The following is a 20,870-nucleotide window of genomic DNA, read 5'->3' on the forward strand; positions in this document are numbered from 1 at the left end:
TAAACACGAACATTATTTGGGGTGCTTATACCATTTAATCTATTCTGTGCTTATACCCTCTTAGCCCCCTCTATTTGCGCCTATGATTGAGACTCAACTGTACATTATGTATACATGTATAGCCATGTAGGTAGGTACCACGATTAAAGGCAATAAATAGTTATTTTAAATCGCGGTTGGTACAATAGGTAGGCACTGTAAGTCTGCAAACATAATAGAACCGTCGTCGTGTTGAAAATAATATAAAATTGTCAAAAAACAAAAAAATAAAAAAGCAAACAATTATTATAGTAGCACAGTAATTATAATAATATAATAATAATCATATAATATAGATAGGTAATTATAGATATGTACAAGTTTTGTATATTTTCGAAAATGAAATTAATACTTCTCGTTCGGGCGATGCTGCGTTTCTATATATACGCTAGTGCGTCGTGAAGAACACAACTCGTACCTACACTCAAACACGCGCGCACACACACTGTCGGTCGAAGGGGTAGGCAGGTTACCTACTTCGTCGCGCTGCAAGTATAATAATATCATCGTCATATACTCGGTAACCGGTAAGTAGGTATATATTTCATATACGTAGGTATATACTTTTACTATAACACACACGCGGGCACACGAGTAAACGGCTGACTTTACGTCGAGTGCGAGCGTGCAAAATGTACTCGTCTTACATTTCGATATATTATAATATTATCTCGACGCGTTATAATAATAATATTACGATTATTGATTGTGTGCGTGACGGTCGCGGCGGCGACTTAGCAGCGTCTCCCGCCACTGCCGCCACTGACGTTGCTGTCGTCCTCGTCGTTGATGATTATCAATTTGGGCTTGGACTCGACCGCGTGCTGCGCCAACGGCGGCTGGTGGTGGCGGTGATTGTGGTGTTGGTGGTCGTCGCCGGCCGCGTATTGCTGCAGATCGTTGTTGTTGTTGTGCACGCCGCTGGACGACACGATCTCTTCCTGTGACATCTCGGCGCTGCGGTGCTTCTTCTGTATCAGGTTCTCGATATGGAACGCCAGGTTGTGCGAGGACACCGTGTCCGCGGCGGCGACCGCCGCGTGCTGCTTGTCCGCCAACGACTCGGCCGCGGCGGCAACGGCCACGGCGTTCCTGCCGGTCAACTGGAACTCGGGGTACAACGAGAAGTGGTGGTGGTGGTGGTGAGGACTGGCCAGCGGCTGTTGCTGTTGTTGAAGCAGCGACTTGATGTCCTGTTGGTTCTGCGAGAAGAACGTATTTATTTTATTTAAAAAAATACATACATACAAACAAACCATACTCCATAGTGGTGTAAACATTAAACGAGTTATAGATATATTTTTATAAGACGTACAACTTACACCGTGCAAGGTCTTAAACAATTTTAGACGCCTATATACGACTGTAGGTTAGTAGGAGATTTGGATGGAATTTAAAACACATTTTTACATATTCCTACGACTTATCTACAATTTCCCAAGTTATAATATGCTAGGTAAGGGCTATATTGTACTAAAATTAAACTGCATTTTGGAAATGGAAGCCATATAAAATTGAAAATATTGATATTGCGTGATCTCATAATATGGATATATTTTTTGGTTTATGATTTAGATGAAGTATTTTTTGAGTCAATAATCTCCGATTATGTGGGCATTGCATTTTGCGTTATGCATTTTAATGAGAAACAATAAATTAAATGAATAAAGCTTAGTATGCTATTAAATACTTTTCTTCTGAAACAAGGAATCATATATATTTTTTTGGAGTAAATAGCAGTTTTGTTAGGAATTTAATAATTTTTTTAAAATTTTTATTGTTGATTTGCTTTTCTACTTTAAATGGTTATAATTATAAACAAAGCGTTATGAAATCTGTTAGAAAAAAAGTGATACCATTATTTATGCAATCAATAGAAAACTTATAAACAGAAAAAAAAACATTCCATTTTCGTGAGCAGAAACGAAATGCATGCGTGATCAACCTAAATTGAAAAATTTCACACACACACACAACCATGCCCATGTTTGTTTTCAAAAAATTATCTACACAAAAACCAACTTGTATAAAAAGCCAGCAGTTTCTGAAATTTTCCCGAATATATAATATAAAAAGAAACTTACACTATAGATATAATAATATATAGCATATGAAATTAATTACTATAGGTACACGCGTTACACTCTGACACGGAGTTAATGTAATAGCTATATTAATATTCATATTTAGTGAAAACATTTTTAGAAACGGTTAAGTAGTTATACCTTATACAGAGAACATAGATCATCCACTACATGAAATAAATGTTTACCGCTTTATATACCTAATGTTAAATATATACAGATAAAATTGAATGATAATCATATATGTCATATGTGTAGATTTTACGTTGTGATTTTCCACAACGATCGATGAGACTTACCGACTGGTGGTGATTTGGCTGCTGGTACGGTCTGTGCCGGCGCATCCGCCTCCGCCTGTAGTTGCCCCGCTCGAACATGTCGGCCGCGGCCACCGGGTCCAGCGTCCAGTAGCTGCCCTTGCCGCCGCCCATGTTGTCGTCCATGCCGGTTCGGCCTCTCGGGATCTTGATGAAACAGTCGTTCAGGCTCAGGTTGTGCCTGATCGAGTTCTGCCAGCCCTGCCTGTTGCGCCGGTAATACGGGAACTTGTCCGTAATGTAGTTGTATATCTCGCTAAGCGTCATCCGCTGGTTGGGTGTGGACGTGATGGCCATGGCGATGAGCGCTATATACGAGTAAGGCGGTTTCTCGTTGCAACCGACGGCCGCAATGTCCGCAGCGGCTACAGCTGCCGCGGCCGCCGCGTTCTGTTCGGCGGGTTGGTTGAACAGGCTGATCGGCACCTACAACAAACAAATTATTATTATTATTATTGTTATTATTGTTATTATTATTATTGCTGTTGTTATTATTATTATTACTTATGTATTAAATGCTGTAACAATAATTATTATATTTTACCATTGTGTTGGTTGGCAGGGGCTGCTGCAATTCAAAAATATGATTTTAAGACTATATTAGAGGTTAGATTAATTATTTTTTTTTTAAATATATTACAACAGTTAGGGTCATCATAAAAATATACTAGATAATTTATTGCGTGCAGTATACGATAACAGAGACATTTTTTAAATATAATTGTTAGGCACCAGTACAATAAATAATAAGATAATATATTATAGTGTATAATATACAAAACTATAGGATATGATATTCAAATTCTTCTAATTTATTGGTAGAAGATAAATAATTAGATGTAAAAAACATCACCTATAGTATCACATAATTATGTAACGTTTAATTTGTAAAATATACATCATATAATTATTCATATAATACCTACAAACTTTTACGATTACACTCTATAAATAACCTATTTATAGAACAGTCGAAACTGTTAAAAGTTAAGATATATTTTTATCTGTTGTGTATTTGAAATGTGTATCTTGATTTTTGATATAAGATTTCTTATGATGAGACTCTTATAGTGAGTGCATTGCGTCGTAAATTAAATCCTTTTTAAGGATGTTACATAGTTGCCTCGGTCTTCTCAACATTATAAGACGTAGACGTACAGCTCTGCCATTATCAATAGTAAAGAAAATTTGATTACGTCTTTTTGACCATCGACATTTATTTTAAGCGATGACATTGAAAATAAATAGTTGATGATGAATGATTCTAGAAATGTGCAAATGAGATACTATAGGCTAGTAGTAAAATCAAATGAACGATTTAAACTGACAGTTATTAATTTGTATGGCAATATAATGCTTTAAGAACTTTTGGGCTCTAATCATCGCGTACATTTTTCACGTTTAAAATATAATTTAAAATGGGAATAAAAAAGTATAGTATAAAAAATTCGATATCAATTTTTAGATAATTATAGGTTTCATCGTGACAAGACGCATCTTTAAAAAATCTGCAGAATTAATCTGTTTGAAATTATATAGAAGGTGCCGTTGAGTACCTATATAGGCTACTTAAACACTGTAATATACGTACCTTGCTGTAACTTTTGCATTCAATGATAAATCATTGTCAGTCAGTCTATTTTCATATAATGAAACAAGTTTATTATTGAATAATTCTATTAAAAATTCATTTTTCTATATAGGTAATGGATAGGTATAATACCTAATACACAGTAGGTACCTATACCGTAAGTTGAACAACTTTTTGCCGAAAACAAATCATGTGTATATGTTATAATAATAGACAGAAATAATTATAATATTATGTTATTCAATAAAAGTCAAGTATAAACTAATAAACTACAGTTGTATATAATTAAACTGTGTGAATAGGTAATGGTGAAAACAGCTTAAAATAAATCTATGTATTTTGAAAAAAATGTCATTATTCATTATGTATAGTAAAAATAAGGATGTATGTAGTGGAAATTTCTCAAATAATATTTTTTTGTGTCTTAATAAAATAGCTAAGATTATAATTTTTTGTTTAAATAATAACCAATCTCATTGAAATTTGAACTGGAAACGTATACGAAAAATTGTGCATGTGTATTTTTAAGGCTTCTAAGTTTTTTTAAGAACAATAATTTATGTAAAATGTATAGAATTTTGTATTATACACAAGTTTTTTAGATTATATTAGAAAATATTTGAAAATAACAATAATAATTTCATTATTTTGAAGATTTTTTTTCAAAACTTAAACTTCATACACTAATTAAAATATATTGTTTTAATGTATTTCAAATTTCAAATATATTTAAATTTATATAATAGAATATATGTAAATGTATTAAATTTTCAGCATTTCAATTTTGATTTTGACCGAGCCTAAACATGTTTAAAAACACTTATAAACACAAAAAATCAGAAAATCGTAAAATGTCAAAAGCCTATAAATCGTTTAAAACCTCTAAATATTTTTATATTATCAATATGTATAGAAAATTATTATAATTCGAAAAAATAACACACATAATATTGTCATTATTCAACTGTATGAATTATGAAACCAATAATAGGTATATGCATTTGTTAATAATCTAAAATTATTTGTTAAAAATAAAAACATAAAAGGCTCTAAATCGCCAAAAATATATAAATGCTATATTGAATGTTTCAGTGTGTCAATTTTTGTCAGTAAGTTGTAATATCAACATAACTATGTCGGATCAATAACTAATTAATAAGAAGTTAGAATTAAATAGTTAAACATCATTTATTATAGTATGTAATATGAAGAATATTATACTATTTATTTATGAAACAATTTTATCATCACCTATAAGTAGTAATATAATTATATAATGTACCTACTATGTGTTCAATTAAATCCGTTTTTTATGGTTTTTAAAAGTTATTTATACTTGGTTTATTTTAGTTTGTTTATTAAAAGGCTTTATTAGTACGTAAAAGATTAGTAATCGTATTAAAAAAATATATATTATTTTAATTATCTTAATATAGTATTAATATGATATATGCGTACGATGCACTCAACACGTTACGATTAAGTGCAGGACGTGGACATATAGATACTCTAAGTTGTTTTGTAATATCAATAAAGTCTTAAAAGTTCTATCAGTAGTTACATAGGTATGTAAATTATTTATACCAATAAATCCTAATTATAGAATAAAAATATTATCTCTGGACACTGCCCATAAAATTAGTCTAAATCATTTTAGAAAATGTTTAATGACATTTTCATGTGAATAGTGAATATAAATTATTAGATTGTTGTCATCACTGTTAACACATTTTTTATGTTAACTATTTTATACTCATTCGTTTCAATAGAGTAAACGTAATTAAAAAAAACTTAAAGCCTAAAAATGATCATTACCTATCATTAATAATTATTAATATCACGAAAATCTACAAAATAAACTTTTTAATTAATTGTTTTTGTGGAATATGTGTTTTAAACCCAATGAGTAAATAAGATTATCATTAAATTGAATAATGAATAGCTTCATAGAAGAAAACAGTATGAAGGAAGCCATCCATATTGATATAACCCTTTAGGATAGATGTTGTTTGTTTAATCATACATTCATACCACCACTAATTTAGGAGATCACGGCACCAGTTCCGTTTGAGGTGACAGGATGTGAATATGTGTAGATGTGAAGTTATAGAGTTTGGACGGTGTTGAAGTTTTTATGGTGAAACCAGCCACCAGGCACCAGCTATCGTAGCAACTGTTGATTAGTTGGTGAACTGTAGTTTCAATTTTTAAATCTTTATGCCATTAACCAAATTATGAGTCAAATTACAACCAGGGGGGTGACTAGGCGAAGAGTGATGGACTGGACGCTGGAAGACTTGCAAGATGGTGTGGGTGTGAGATGGTTTTGGCACACCCACATTGTTAAACTTTAAAATTATCAATATCGTGTAAAAACAAAGTTAACGTTTATGGGTCAGCGAATCATGAAATAATATTATAGACTATTACCGTCGGCATCTGTGGTTTATCCACATAGTTTACGGAGCTCTGCAACCTCAGCGATTCTTGTAGGTAGGGCAGGATACGAGACTGCAACATGTGCTGGTAGTGTTGCTGGTACAGTATCGGTAACTGATGGAACAGGGCGATGGCTGACAAGTTCTGCGGCACAGGAGGCAGCGACGCTATCGCCTCGGCCAACATGTTACGCTGCTGTTGATGACTCGGTATGGTCGGCTCTTCGTTCTTCATGCTGTCCACTGCGGCTACGGTACGGCTTGGATGTTCCGGTGAATGGAGTTGGCCCCCGCGGTTCATCTGCAACAATTTTATACATGTCAGTAACACACGTCGTTTGTGTCATCGCTGCAGTCATCGGAGTGAACGACTGCAGTTTTGATCGACAATATTAAAATATATGAATGACAACTAAATATAGAGTGACGTCGCAGACTGGCCAGAAACATATATTGATCGTAGAGCGAATGTAAATGTAATATTAATCGACGTCCGATGTCATAATAACACATGCTCTGCAAAAGATACTCCCATTGGTTAATCCTTAAGTATTCAATGGCAAGGATTTTCTATCCGATTATTTTAAGTAAAAAGAAAACTGATAATTAAACGTAAATAAACTTTCAAGTATATACCAATTTGTCACATAATTATTATTGAGCGTATTAATAATGGTTTATAAATGTATCTAAATTCATACATCGTATCAATGTTTTGAAAATGTGAAGTACCTACCTATATGAAATATATTTTATTCAGTTAAACTCCAAGGCTTAATCACAAGAAGAATATACTTTACTTTCAGATAATTATGTACATTATACTATATGCTGCGGTACATAGTCGTTAAAAATTAGTCAATAATTATTATCAAAACTATATTTACATCCACCCGAACACCAGCGTTTATAATAATTAATAATATTCTGGATAATGGTTGTTTTAAATATTTTAAAAATGAAATTATAAAAAAAAAGATTTAACGCCGTATAAGGCAATTGTTAAACCATTGTAATAGAGCACTGAAAACGTGACCGCCGTGAAGTTGGCACCCCGACTTTGTCGTATCGTCCCCAAACCAATACCATATTTTTGCAAATAATTTGCAACAATTTGCAACACCAGAAAAAAAATTTGCAACATAGTTTTACAACCCCCACAATAAAACATGTTTCGGGGTGCCAACGTGAACTTGGCACCCCGACTTTGTCGTATCGTCCCCAAACCAATATCATATTTTTGCAAATAATTTGCAACAATTTGCAACACAGAAAAAAAAATTTGCAACACATTTTTTTACGCCAAGAAAAATAAAATTTGTTCGGGGTGCCAAATTCACGTTGCACCCCGACTTTGTCGTATTGTCCCCAAACCAATATCATACTTTTGCAATTAATTTGCAACAATTTGCAACACAAAAAAAAAAATTTGCAACACATTTTTTTACGCCAAGAAAAATAAAATTCGTTCGGGGTGCCAAATTCACGTTGCACCCCGACTTTGTCGTATCGTCCCCAAACCAATATCATATTTTTGCAAATATTTGCAACAATTATATTTTTAGATTTAACTTCTATGGCGTTATAGCATATGGTAATGATCACTATGTGTCTTACATAAAAAGAGGAGACACTTGGGAAAATCATAATGATCTTCAAAGGAAAATCAATAAATTCACCGAGGCCCAAAAACAAGTTTGTTAAACCACATATGCTGATTTACATAAAACATGATTAATATTAAAGTAACTATTTGTAAAATAATAAAATGTTTATCATATTTTAATTGTCAACAACTAACATTTATTATTTTTAATATTTTTAATATTTTAAACAGACTTTTAAACAAAATTATTTTATATTATATAAATTAAGTACAATAGATTCTTAACATATTGTATATAATTCAAACTTCAATAAGAATCATACAAAGCTGTGTTAATTTTTTATTTTAAGTACCTACACATGAAAAAACTAAATTTAAGTTGTTTTTTTTATAAAATTTATGTTTAAATCAAATAAATTTTAAAATTGAAATTAAGATTATTGTGTGTAACCCATATACTTAGAATATTTTATTTATAGATTGATACAAGCTATATGCATCTACCTATATTTTACAGCAGTGGAACTTATTATACTTATACAGGAAATTACTAACTTTCAAACCTCTACATAAGGCATTTCAATAAGAAAAAACAAAAATTTAGTAAGTACACATCCTTGCGCAAAAAATGTGTTGCAAAATTTTTTTTCTGTGTTGCAAATTGTTGCAAATTATTTACAAAAATATGATATTGGTTTGGGGACGATACGACAAAGTCGGGGTGCAACGTGAATTTGGCACCCCGAACGAATTTTATTTTTCTTGGCGTAAAAAAATGTGTTGCAAATTTTTTTTTCTGTGTTGCAAATTGTTCCAAATTATTTGCAAAAATATGATATTGGTTTGGGGACGATACGACAAAGTCGGGGTGCCAACGTGAACTTGGCACCCCGAAACATGTTTTATTGTGGGGGTTGTAAAACTATGTTGCAAATTTTTTTTCTGGTGTTGCAAATTGTTGCAAATTATTTGCAAAAATATGGTATTGGTTTGGGGACGATATGACAAAGTCGGGGTGCCAACTTCACGTACGTGAAAACGTGGCGTATCCAAAATGTTCAGATGTGGCGTCGGGGGGGGGGGGGGATTATTAAGCACCTCACTTTGAAACCATCATAAAAACCAAAATCTGCCAGTTGCCACCTTCATTTCCAATACACCACTACAATAGAGTCTACAGTTCTGAGTCTTCGGTGCAATATTGAATAAAGTGGAGACATTAAGATGAACTACGGGTACCAGTGTACCGGGTGATTCTTTTATCATTGAACACTCATTATTTCAAAAAGTATCAATGTTTTTGAAAATATTTTTTTACAGAGTTTCATGTTGTTAAAAAAACAACGTTTTTATTAAAAAATTATGTTTTTTAATATTTTTTATCCTTATATTTTTTTAAGTTTTTTACTTTTTTGAATGACAACCTAGAGTTTTAATTTCATATTCCTAAGCAGAATATTTTTCTTAGTATTTTGATACGTAAAAATCGAATTTTGGACGAGTAGTTTATGAGTTATAAGTATTTTAAGTTTAGACAAGCGGAGTAGTGGACAAACATTTTGCGGGGTAACCCCGTACCACACCACTCCGCCAATCAAAACTTAAAATACTTATAACTCATAAACTACTCGTCCAAAATTCGATTTTTACGTATCAAAATAATTAGAAAAATATTCTGCTTTGGAATATGATATTAAAACTCTATGTTGTCATTCAAAAAAGTAAAAAACTTAAAAAATGATAAGGATAAAAAATATTTAAAAAAAATATTTTTTTAATAAAAACGTTGGTTTTTAAACAACTTGAAACTATGTAAAAAAATATTTTGAAAAAAGTAAATGCTTTTTTAAATAATGAGTGTTCAATGATAAAAGAATCACCCTGTATACTGATCCCCGGTTTCTAATTTCTAAAAAACAATTTTTTCTTGATTATTTTGATTAGTAAGTATTGAGTATTTTTTTGATTATGACGTTTTTAAGTATATACTATATAGACTCAATTAGGCGCATTAGCCTAAAACCACCCACAATATTGTACATTAAAACAGTATTGTTTCTGGTATAAAAGGTGTCAGTAACCTTCGGACAAAAAAACACATCATCGTTAAATCTATTATTCATCGCTTCGATTAGAATTTAAAATACAATGAAATATTTACAAAACAGAAAATATTATATTTTATTAAGAAAAAATATAGTAAATATAATAACATTAATAACAATAAAAAACAATATTTTATTACAAAATAAAATATATTCAATATTTATCGAAATACTTCGTATTATATAAAAATATATATGAGATTTTTTTTAAATTATAATAATGATTGAGATTTCTCTCGAGGTAAATGATTCTAAAAGCAGCAAGTTTACCACATACTTGAGTTATAATTGTTTACATGTTAGTATGTTACATTAAAATGAATAAATATGTTAAGACCCGGTCACTTTCCCCCCCCCCCTAACTGTTTAATGCATATACTCGTGTAATAGCTATAAGTGCTAGGTGGCGAAATAAATGGCATGATTTCATTAAAATTTTATAAATATTATACAATAAAAAGGTTTGGGTTGTCATCAATCAGTTGTCAAGTTTACCCCGCCCTATTATAGATAAGATATGGTTACGTAAAGTTGTTTTCTTTTAGAACTGTTGATATTTATTGTTTATGCTGCATACTTAATCCAATACTAATATTTAGTAGAAACAAACATTGTATTGAGCATTTTTAGGTTGTTGAAATATATATCGCTCTAAAGCGGATTAAACGCATTTGTTAGGTTGGTGATGCGGTCTCATCTTATTTAAAATTATTCAAGAAAGTGTGCATGAGAGAGAAAGAGAGAGAGAAGACAACCGATATTGACTTCAGAAAGATAAAATCTCTTTTTTTTCAATTAAAAATTCTTTTAATTTAGAAAATGTTGTGATATTTATGTGACTTGGTCTGTCCGTTAAAAAATATAATATCCAAACTTACCGATACCAAGCTGCAGTCTCCAAGATGCCGTCCGATTGATCAAACACTTGTAGGACTACTCAGCTATTCTGGAAAAATAAATTAAAATATCTATTGTAGATATATAGCATCCGATATAATACAGTAATAAATTGTGCATTTATTTCTTAGTTTTTTTTTTTTTAACATCATGTTTGTTATACGTTTTTTAATAACAAACTATGAAGGAAAAAGAACAAAATGAAATTAATACTTTATGTTATTTATTAAAATACCATATGACTTCCATCAATATTAATTATTATTATAGTAACAATAATTCATAACAACACCAGTGCAATATCTAATTTATAGTCGTTATATAGACGTTGGGTTTTATTTTATTTTATTATTATTACTATTATTATTATTATTATTATTTTTACTACTACATAATATGACAAACGTAATAAATTGTTATTTAATCTATTCACGATAACGATTTACACAGTGGTCGTGTGTGCCATGTTCCCCCTTCTTCCCTCTTTAACCCCACCCACACGTTGGGAATAATTGTTATTGTTTAATATTTTTCAATACGCGATAAAAGACAGACGCTGTTGACAAATGTGCCGTTGATGCATTTGTGAATAAAAAAATAATCATAATAAAAAATAACACACGCTCGACCACACGAAATAATAATAAATAATGTAATTATTTATGTTTTTTCATAAACAATTTATTCGAAAACATTCGATCGCGTACCGAAATCGCCGAACCTATTTGTAAAACAATAATCAAAAGTAACGATCACTGTATATACCGGTGGTGCGTTGTATTTTCATTAATAATTCTGTGGTTAAAAATTCGAACGCCATTGGCGAAAAAATACATATTAGGAAAAAAAAACAATGAATAATATGTTTTTAGATAGGATATAATAATATATGTAGACTCGAATCGTTGACTCCAAGCCTCTCCACCGGCATATCCCACAGGTGTGTGATGTGTATATATATATTATACATGCATAGGTACGTCGATAGTTTTCGATATGTGAATAACAATCGTCAACATAATATTCTGATGAATAGGTTCGATATAAGAGTATATAAACGCATTTTAGGCAGTATTGGTAAAATGCTTATTATTATTAGTTTTATAAGTGGTACCTAACTGATGATAAAATATTGTTATTATAAGTATTTAAAACAATTATGGTGGTTCGGATAATGTTACATTTTTTTTATATATTAGGTTTACTAAAATACTAAATAGATATACATATAATAATATGTAAAGATTATAAAAGCTGTACGATGTATATGAATGTATAATAATATAGTACCTATGTGTATGTGTAATACTTATAGCTAAGATAAAATAATTTTAATACATTTTCAAACAAGAGTTATAAATATATTATATCATAATTCATAACATATTACTATACCTACTGGCTGCTATACCTATACTATACTTTTCATGTCGAACTGTTTTCAAACTATTAACTATTAAAGCAATAGACACGAATTTTCACCAAAAGTCTTGATCATCCCAATAATACATAGTTATGAATCAAAAAGTGCACGCCGCCGTAATTCAATTTTATTTTTAATGTTCATAATGCAGATCGTATTAATAATTACATTTTTAACAGTGGAATAAAGCCGGACAGTGAAACATAAAACACTTGTATAATGACGAATTATAAATAAATACTGTAGATTGTATATTATTATTACCTATAGAATATGCACATGTGAACATTGTGAACATCAACATCAACACATATATTGACAAATACCTACCTATATAGCACCTCATGTGCTATGGCTATAATATACACTTAAAGACTAAAGTATAATATTATATATACATTATATGGACTATACAGGCCGATTATGTTAACACGAATTTTATTAATATGTATATAGGTAAACAAAATCTTAATAATTGTATAAATTATATACTTGTATAAATAATTAATAATTACAAAGGCGATAATAATAAGTAAAATAATCTTATCATATAAATATTTTACATACATAAGTATAATTATTATACATTTATAAACTTGTATAATGATATAATAATTATATTCCATATTATATTATAAACAAAATTGTAAAAGAATTTTATCGAAGTTTTTCAATTATCGATTTTAATGTTTTGATTTAAAAATATTATTTTTCGTTTCAGACTTCGACAGCAAAAGTTATTAATTTATTATAGATTTTTTAATGTTACTTTATACAATTTTACAAAGGAAAATAACTGAATTTTATGTGTTATACAAATATTTACTGTTTAGAGACATGCATTGACTGATTCGCGTTGAAATTATTTTACATATAGCTACACATACGGCATAGCTCCAATTTAATTAATTATTATTAAGTTAATTATTAAATACAGCATATTTAATACAACGAAGCATATTTACAATTAATAGGTGCCTGGCGCCTGCTGCAGAGTACTGACTAAATTAATTTCAGTTAGTATTTTTTGTTACATTTAATGATGTAAATAAGTTTATGATCGTAATATATTTACTATATAATTTACTGTAATATAATATCAACAATATAGTTACTATGAACGTTCAGACGTATGGTATTATACATATAATAGTTAATATATAGTTAGTACAATTTGTAATTGTTTATATTGATTGCCTATTATGGTATATTGGGATATTAGTGTTATATTTTGTAGTACATATTGGTACCTAATACTATAACAGTACTTTTAACTTGAATGATTTTGTTCTTTTAACACTGATGCAAATATTGTTACCTAAGTTATTTAATTATATTTTGTGACAATGAATTAGACAATACAGTTTTGAGCCAAGTATTATATTATTATTTTTAAATTGCATCTGTTCAAGAAATGTTTATTTTTATTATTGAAAGTTAGATTTTTGTTTTTATTGTAACTAAAAAAAGATGATGTCAGAAAAAATGTTATGGTTGTAATTATGAGATTGATATACAAATATCACATAAACGTCTAGTTCACAAGTAAAATATTTTTTATACAAGTTATTTTTACCCAGGATAGAATAAACAAAAAATAATATAAACAATAATATTTAAGTTATAAAGTTCATATAATGTCAAGAGCACATGTTTCTTTAAAACATTTTTTTAACTTCTATAGTAAATACTTTTGAAATTAAAATGGGCAATGGCCAATGTGTAGCACAAAAATTAAATTTGATAAATTATAAACAATAATATGTATTTAGATATAGAGAATTATGGATATTAGACATAGTTAAAAAACTATAGGTACTTATTATGAGTATATATATATATCTTAAAAAACCCGGATAAAAGTAGTAAATATATATATAAACTAATACATAGTATGATATTTGACGTTAATATACTTTTATTGTTAACATACAATATATTGTAATATTGTATATTTATATAGTTAAATCTTTTGAATGGCACCGTAAAAGGCAATAGTGTAGAGATCGTATTCTTCAGTAAGCGAGCTGAATAAGTACTGGATGTTGCTACCAGGTAATACCTTTTAAAATTTAAAAATTATCATTGTTATTACTGTCACATTATAGTGTGTTACCACTGGGTATCTCCCCTAATCACACGATTTATGTTTTGACTTTTATTTGTCACTTATCAAACCTACTCATTTTACAAAGAATTTGTATAGATTGAAGATTTATTTCAATTAAAAAAAGCCTTTTGAAAGATAACGATTTTCATTATTTTATATTATTGGGGAAATTATAAATGTTAAATTAATTATTACAACTTACAAGCAATAGGTATAGTTCACAAATATGGATACGTAAGTTGTGAAAAATATGAATAACCAAGTTATTCTATAAAATATTGTAGGTAACTATAGGTACTAACAAAGTTATAATTTGTTGCTTATAATTTTTACGATTGCAGGGCACTTGGAATAGGTTTTTTCAACCTTTATAATAAGACATAAATTTGTTTTACGTCATCAAAAAAAGCTTAAATTATATTATACATTTGAAAAGTAGGTAATAAAATTAAAAACACACACATAAAATAAAAAATATACATATATATTATATATACACGATACTAAATTACTATATAATATATAATATGAGTATTAATTATTTTATTTTTGTTCTTGTATGGAAAAGTGAAAACCTTTAAAATTAGAAGATTATAATTGAGACGAATAACATTATAACAACATAATAATACAGTGAAACTTCCATTTAATGAATTTTCATAAAATTAAACGTCTAACAAAATATTGTTAATAGAATCAAAATATATTTAATTAATTTAATGAATCTCTATATAATACGATTATTATTAGTTTTTTTCCACAGAGACTTTGTATACGGAAATTTTAATAGTAGGCAATAATAAGGATTGCCCAAAACCGTCAGTTATGTTAAATTTTAAATCATATAATTTTAAAATTGTTTTACCTGAACGAGATAATTTTTATTTTTGATACATATATTGGTTATCCTATGTTGTGAACAAATTATTTAATAATTAAAATCTAAATTAGAATAAAAAGATTAAAAACCAATAAAATAAAGAAACTAATACTTCGTATATTCTATCAAACGAAAACATGTATACGTGGGTGTCTAATGTTATACCATTAAGGCATTAAAATAATAATAAATTTATATTATTTTAAAAGCAAAAAAAAAAGTGAGAAGCCTTAAAAGGTTGTTAAACGCGAGAAACCAAATTTACGCTGAAAATGTTTGAAGAAAAGAAGAAAATTAACACTTCTAAAATTTGCATTTTATTTTAAGCTTATAATTTGTGTTAATATTTATGTTTGATAAACAAATAAATAAATATAATATATAATTTTAGATGATAAGCCCCGAAATTAAATTATTACCCAGTAAACGGGTTTAGAGGTCGTAGAAACAACTTATATTTTTCGCTAGAAGATTACGTATGTAGTTACTTGTTATCTATAATAATATGTCATATAATGTAGATTTTAAGAAATGTATTGAAAATTAATTAAAAAATTAAGATAACAATTAAAGTTAATATTATAAAGATTAAACTGTATATTATAATCTGTGTTTCGTACAATTAAATACTATATTTTACACGTTTTTTCAGGCTAAATATATAATATCAGACCAAATAATAAAAATTAAAATAAAGAGACACATATTTGTAGTGCATACTGTTGAGTTTATATAGCAGTGGTGTACGTGTTAAAAACAAATATATTACATATATATATAATATGGATATTCTAATTCAAATTGAAATTCTAATAATATAGATAGGTTCTTATGATAAATGTAATATATTGTATTGGTTAATTTTTTTTTTTTAATGTAAATTTAAAATAAAATTATAGCTATAATATTTTGTATACTACCCTCAACCATGTAGTTTGGTAGTAATAATAAAATGTTCAAATAAAATACACGATGATATAAATTAAATTAATCTTTGTAAGAATTGTCAAATTGTCAAAAAAATTATCGAAATTTCATTTGCAAATACTAATATATTGTACAAAATAAATAAATATATATTATATGTATAAGTATTTTTATCATAGTTTATTGCAAACATTGATTTTTTATTCGTAATTTGAAATTTATGTCTACCTACATTAAGTATTTTGCTTATAATAATTTACATGAAAAATATGATTAATATAGGATCAATAAATTATTGTATTAAAAATTAGTTAGTTGGGAACTACTAAATTTAGTGTCAAAGTACTCAAAGTTAAACGAATTCCAATACCTACCTTCATATTCCATGATAGGTATCCAAAAAAATAGAACATTCAAATATTCAATATAGATATATTATAGTTTTGAATTATAATAAAACAACTTCGTATAATTATATTATACTTTCGGTTTCGTTATCAACGTTAAATATTATTATTTGTTCGTTATCTTATCACCAAGAGCACATTCGTTTACTTGACATTGAAGACACTCGAAAAACCGTGGGTTCGCATGATCTAGAATTTAGAATTTAGACTATAAAATTGTTATAATAGGTACAATTTAATGATTATGTAAAATTAAAAAATTTAATTAATGGGGAAGAGAAGCCTGTATGGAGGATTTAATACGATGTATTATATAGTTCCCCCTAAATTATTTTCTAAACCTTTAAAATTAAAAACATCACAAAACCATAAATCCAATATTATATTTTTATCGGTTACTTACATATAATTTAATTTTAATTAATGTGTATATTATATACCTATAGGCGCCTTTCAATCATTGTTTTAATAAAAATACTCAATTAAATATAAATGTACATATTTTGTTCTCTAATAATATTTTTATACTTTTATATGTCCGTTTTTATCGAGTAGCTCCTACTGCAAATTCGCAAAATATACGGGTCTTATATAACTCTTATTTGACCACTTTAAGAGGTATAATAATGATTCACAGCGACTTGCTGAATGATATTTGTATGTAAAGCACATTATATATAACTGTAAGTCGATTGTACCTCTAAAACTCTAAGATCTTTAGAATTTAAGAATTTTTAGCAAAGCTTATGATCAGCAAAAGGCACGACCTGTCCATAATGATCATTCTTACGTTGGTTATAATCTGAATTCTGACAGTTAAAATAGATTAAATTCACTAAATATCACACCATTTAATTATTTCATTTTTGGTTTCAGTTAAATGAGATAAGGTTTGATACGTGTCCATCAAATATTTGTAATTATTACATGTAAGATATTAAAATTAACCAAAATCAACATCAATTTAATACATTAATAATATAGTTATATGTACGAGTTTATATACCTATATCTGTTATATAGTGTCAAGATAAATACATAAATATATTTATTTAAAAAAAAACAGAAACAAATAATCGAGTACTTGAGTACCAAGATATATTCGTCGATAGCCGTGTATAGTTATAATTATGTATTATATATTATAATTCAAATCCAATTGATACGTGTAAAATTACAAAACTAAGTGATCAATAAAATGTTGATACACAATTTATAAACATTTTTGTGATTAATTATCTTTATAAGTAGGTAGGTAGTACATAATAAATTAAAACAATGTGGTATTTTGTATATACCTACACAGGTATTAGGTATTACATATTATACAATAATATACCTATAAAACGTACCAATTTTTATCAGAAGAACTTGAGTGAGAAATATTTCGTCATCGTCTTTATTAATTTGCAAACGTTTGTTAACACAATGTCAAGGTTAGAACTATCAGCTAAATCGATAAATGTATCTAACCTAATCCTTAGTTATATAGATTAACCATGGAAGTTTTGAATTAAAAAAAATTGATTTTAAGATAAGTTCTTTATTTGATCGAAAAAACATATGAATTAAATTATATTTGAAAATAAACATTGGACAAACGAATAGTTATATATACTATTAATATACGCTACATATATTAATAATATAAAAGTGTTTCTATAATATAAAATAATGTATTATCATACTGTATAGGTATACTCGAATACCAAAAAAACTGATTAATTCTGTTTCTCAATAGCAATCATTTATTGTCTCAACGTCTCCTGTTGGGTTAGGTCTACTGAGGATTTTCAATATCTATACGCTGCGCATTAACGTAAAACATTTAATCAAATTCGTTAGAAGAATTTCCTTTAATAATTATAAGCGATTTCCGACGTCATCGATGAAAAATAAGCGAAATCATCGCCACTGAATATCATTATAAACTGTACCTATAAATAGATCAGTTAATAATATAATATAATATACGCGAAAAACATTAACGAGAGCTTTTTAAGATATTATGTCATTAAAGAGCACGTTTTCGATCGAATAAACTAAAACAAAATCCGTACGACCGTACCTACAATATTATACTACCAAAGAACAATATACAGTCGGAGCAAACAAAAAAAAAAAAAAAAAGGTCTTAAAATATCGATACCGCGTATAAATTAAATACCTATATATAGGTATATATAACTTATCGGTATCGAATATAAATAGTTTAAGGTAGATACTATTATATATGTATTTACCGTCTCCGTAATTCATGTAAACCGTACGTGGTTAACCCGTTACCACAATTGGTTGAAAATGTTTAATTACTACACCTAGGGATAAGCAGTGAAATCGTTTGGCCTAAAGCGATATTGTTTGATTTCGGGAATAACAAGAGAATTCTGAAATTCTGACCACTGCGTGAACCACGCGGTTACACGGTGACATTGTAATCGATAATTACAGCACCTTCATGGAATTATATTGGCGGATCATTATTTTGGTATACACCAGTTGTTATAATATTATTTTTTGAGTTTGCACTTACCGGCCGGAGGGTTCGAAATTTTGGCGCGGGTGCACCCCGGGCGCCGAGTGCTGGTGGTGGCGGCGGCGGCGTCGTCGTCGGTGGCGGTGGCACTGGTGCAGTGGACGCGTCGCGGTGGCCGACAGCCGGCGTGTCGTATAGGTGTTGCGAAAAACGTGCCGGAACAACCGTCGCCGGTCAGAGTGACGGCGGCACACGCACCGGTGTAATGCCACGACACGGTTAGGTTGCGGCTACGACTGCCGCGGCACGCGCTTCTGTATTTTACAGTACTGGTCGTGTATAGGTGCCGGTCGGTATAATATTGGTGTGATTGTGCTCGCGGCGCGAGCGAACCGGTGCAAGCGTGCGGGTCACATGCGCGCGAATCGTACGTGTAACAATAATAATTATTGTTGTTCGGACAGCCGCCGCGTATATCGTGCCACTGTAGTATATCGATAGAAATAAACGGTTGAAAACTGTTAATAAAAAACGAGTACCATACGCGTAAAAATATTTGTACTATTATAATATTTATGTATTGACATAAAGTTTATAAATGTATAATAATGATATGTATTGAGTATGTTATAATATTATGTGTATTGCGATTAGAACACGTGAGGCGAGAAGAATATGCGAAAAGTAAAATACGGTTATTTTTATTAGATTAATTACAATGTTATATAGAAGTAACCGAGTCGCCTACGTCCATCGTAGTACTTCCTGTAATATTTTTTATAATATAATTTAATACAATAATATAGCTGCGGGTGAAAATTAAAACGTTACGCGTGCTCGGCTCAAAGCGAGGTCTGCGGGCACCGAGCGATGACGAGTGAGTGTGAAAGACGCGAGGAGATTTATAATATTATTATTACTGTGAGCGCACCACCAATACACACGACCGACCGGCTCTGTCTTCTTACCGACATTAACAACACACTACTCTAAACGCTCACGCACTCACACACACACACGCACACACACACACACATACACAAACATACACACACAACACTGGCGGCGGCGAGGCACCACTACCGGAGGAACATTAGTCCAAAGTAAACACTTTGAAAATGGAATTGTTGATGACACAGTTGACGGGCGGCGGCGGAGGGCGGAGGCGACGGTGGAAAGGCGACTGCGGGTGGGTGGGGTCATGTGCCGGGGCCCCAGCGTACAATTGGTCTGCACCGCACGGCGTGGCAGTGGCGGCGGAGGGTTTGTTTATTTAAATATGAGTTGTGTTTGGGGTACCCTCTCGCTCGGCCGTCACCGCCACCACCGCCGCCGACTGCTCCTCGCACTACGCCGACCCCCCCGCGGACGCCAGTAACCCCCCTCCCCCACCCCGCCACCGTACGCGCCGTCGAGCGAGCCCCCCCATCGCCCGCCGACGATCGACACCGCTCACCACCGCGAAATTCCTCGGTTCTGTACACGAAAAATAAACAAACAAACATTACATGTACACATATAGTGTACACACGCGGCACGCACACCCGCACACACACGATCTCGCAAACAC

General features: G+C 30.1%; 1 protein-coding gene across 1 annotated transcript; it reads right to left on the minus strand.

The window, feature by feature from the left end:
* Positions 1-282: 282 nt before the first annotated feature.
* On the minus strand, positions 283-20,300 carry LOC107168186 (uncharacterized). Its single transcript, XM_089219592.1, has 5 exons — positions 19,358-20,300; positions 11,059-11,126; positions 6,462-6,770; positions 2,423-2,866; positions 283-1,241 (listed from the first exon to the last, which is right to left on the minus strand). Exons 3-5 carry the CDS (start codon positions 6,768-6,770, stop codon positions 774-776), a joined length of 1,221 nt encoding a protein of 406 aa, XP_089075718.1. The 5' UTR covers positions 11,059-11,126; positions 19,358-20,300; the 3' UTR covers positions 283-773.
* Positions 20,301-20,870: the final 570 nt, after the last annotated feature.

Source organism: Diuraphis noxia, unplaced genomic scaffold (assembly GCF_037042655.1).
Source record: "Diuraphis noxia isolate RWA-SAM2 unplaced genomic scaffold, SU_Dnox_SAM2 contig0002, whole genome shotgun sequence".
Classification (NCBI taxonomy): domain Eukaryota; kingdom Metazoa; phylum Arthropoda; class Insecta; order Hemiptera; family Aphididae; genus Diuraphis; species Diuraphis noxia.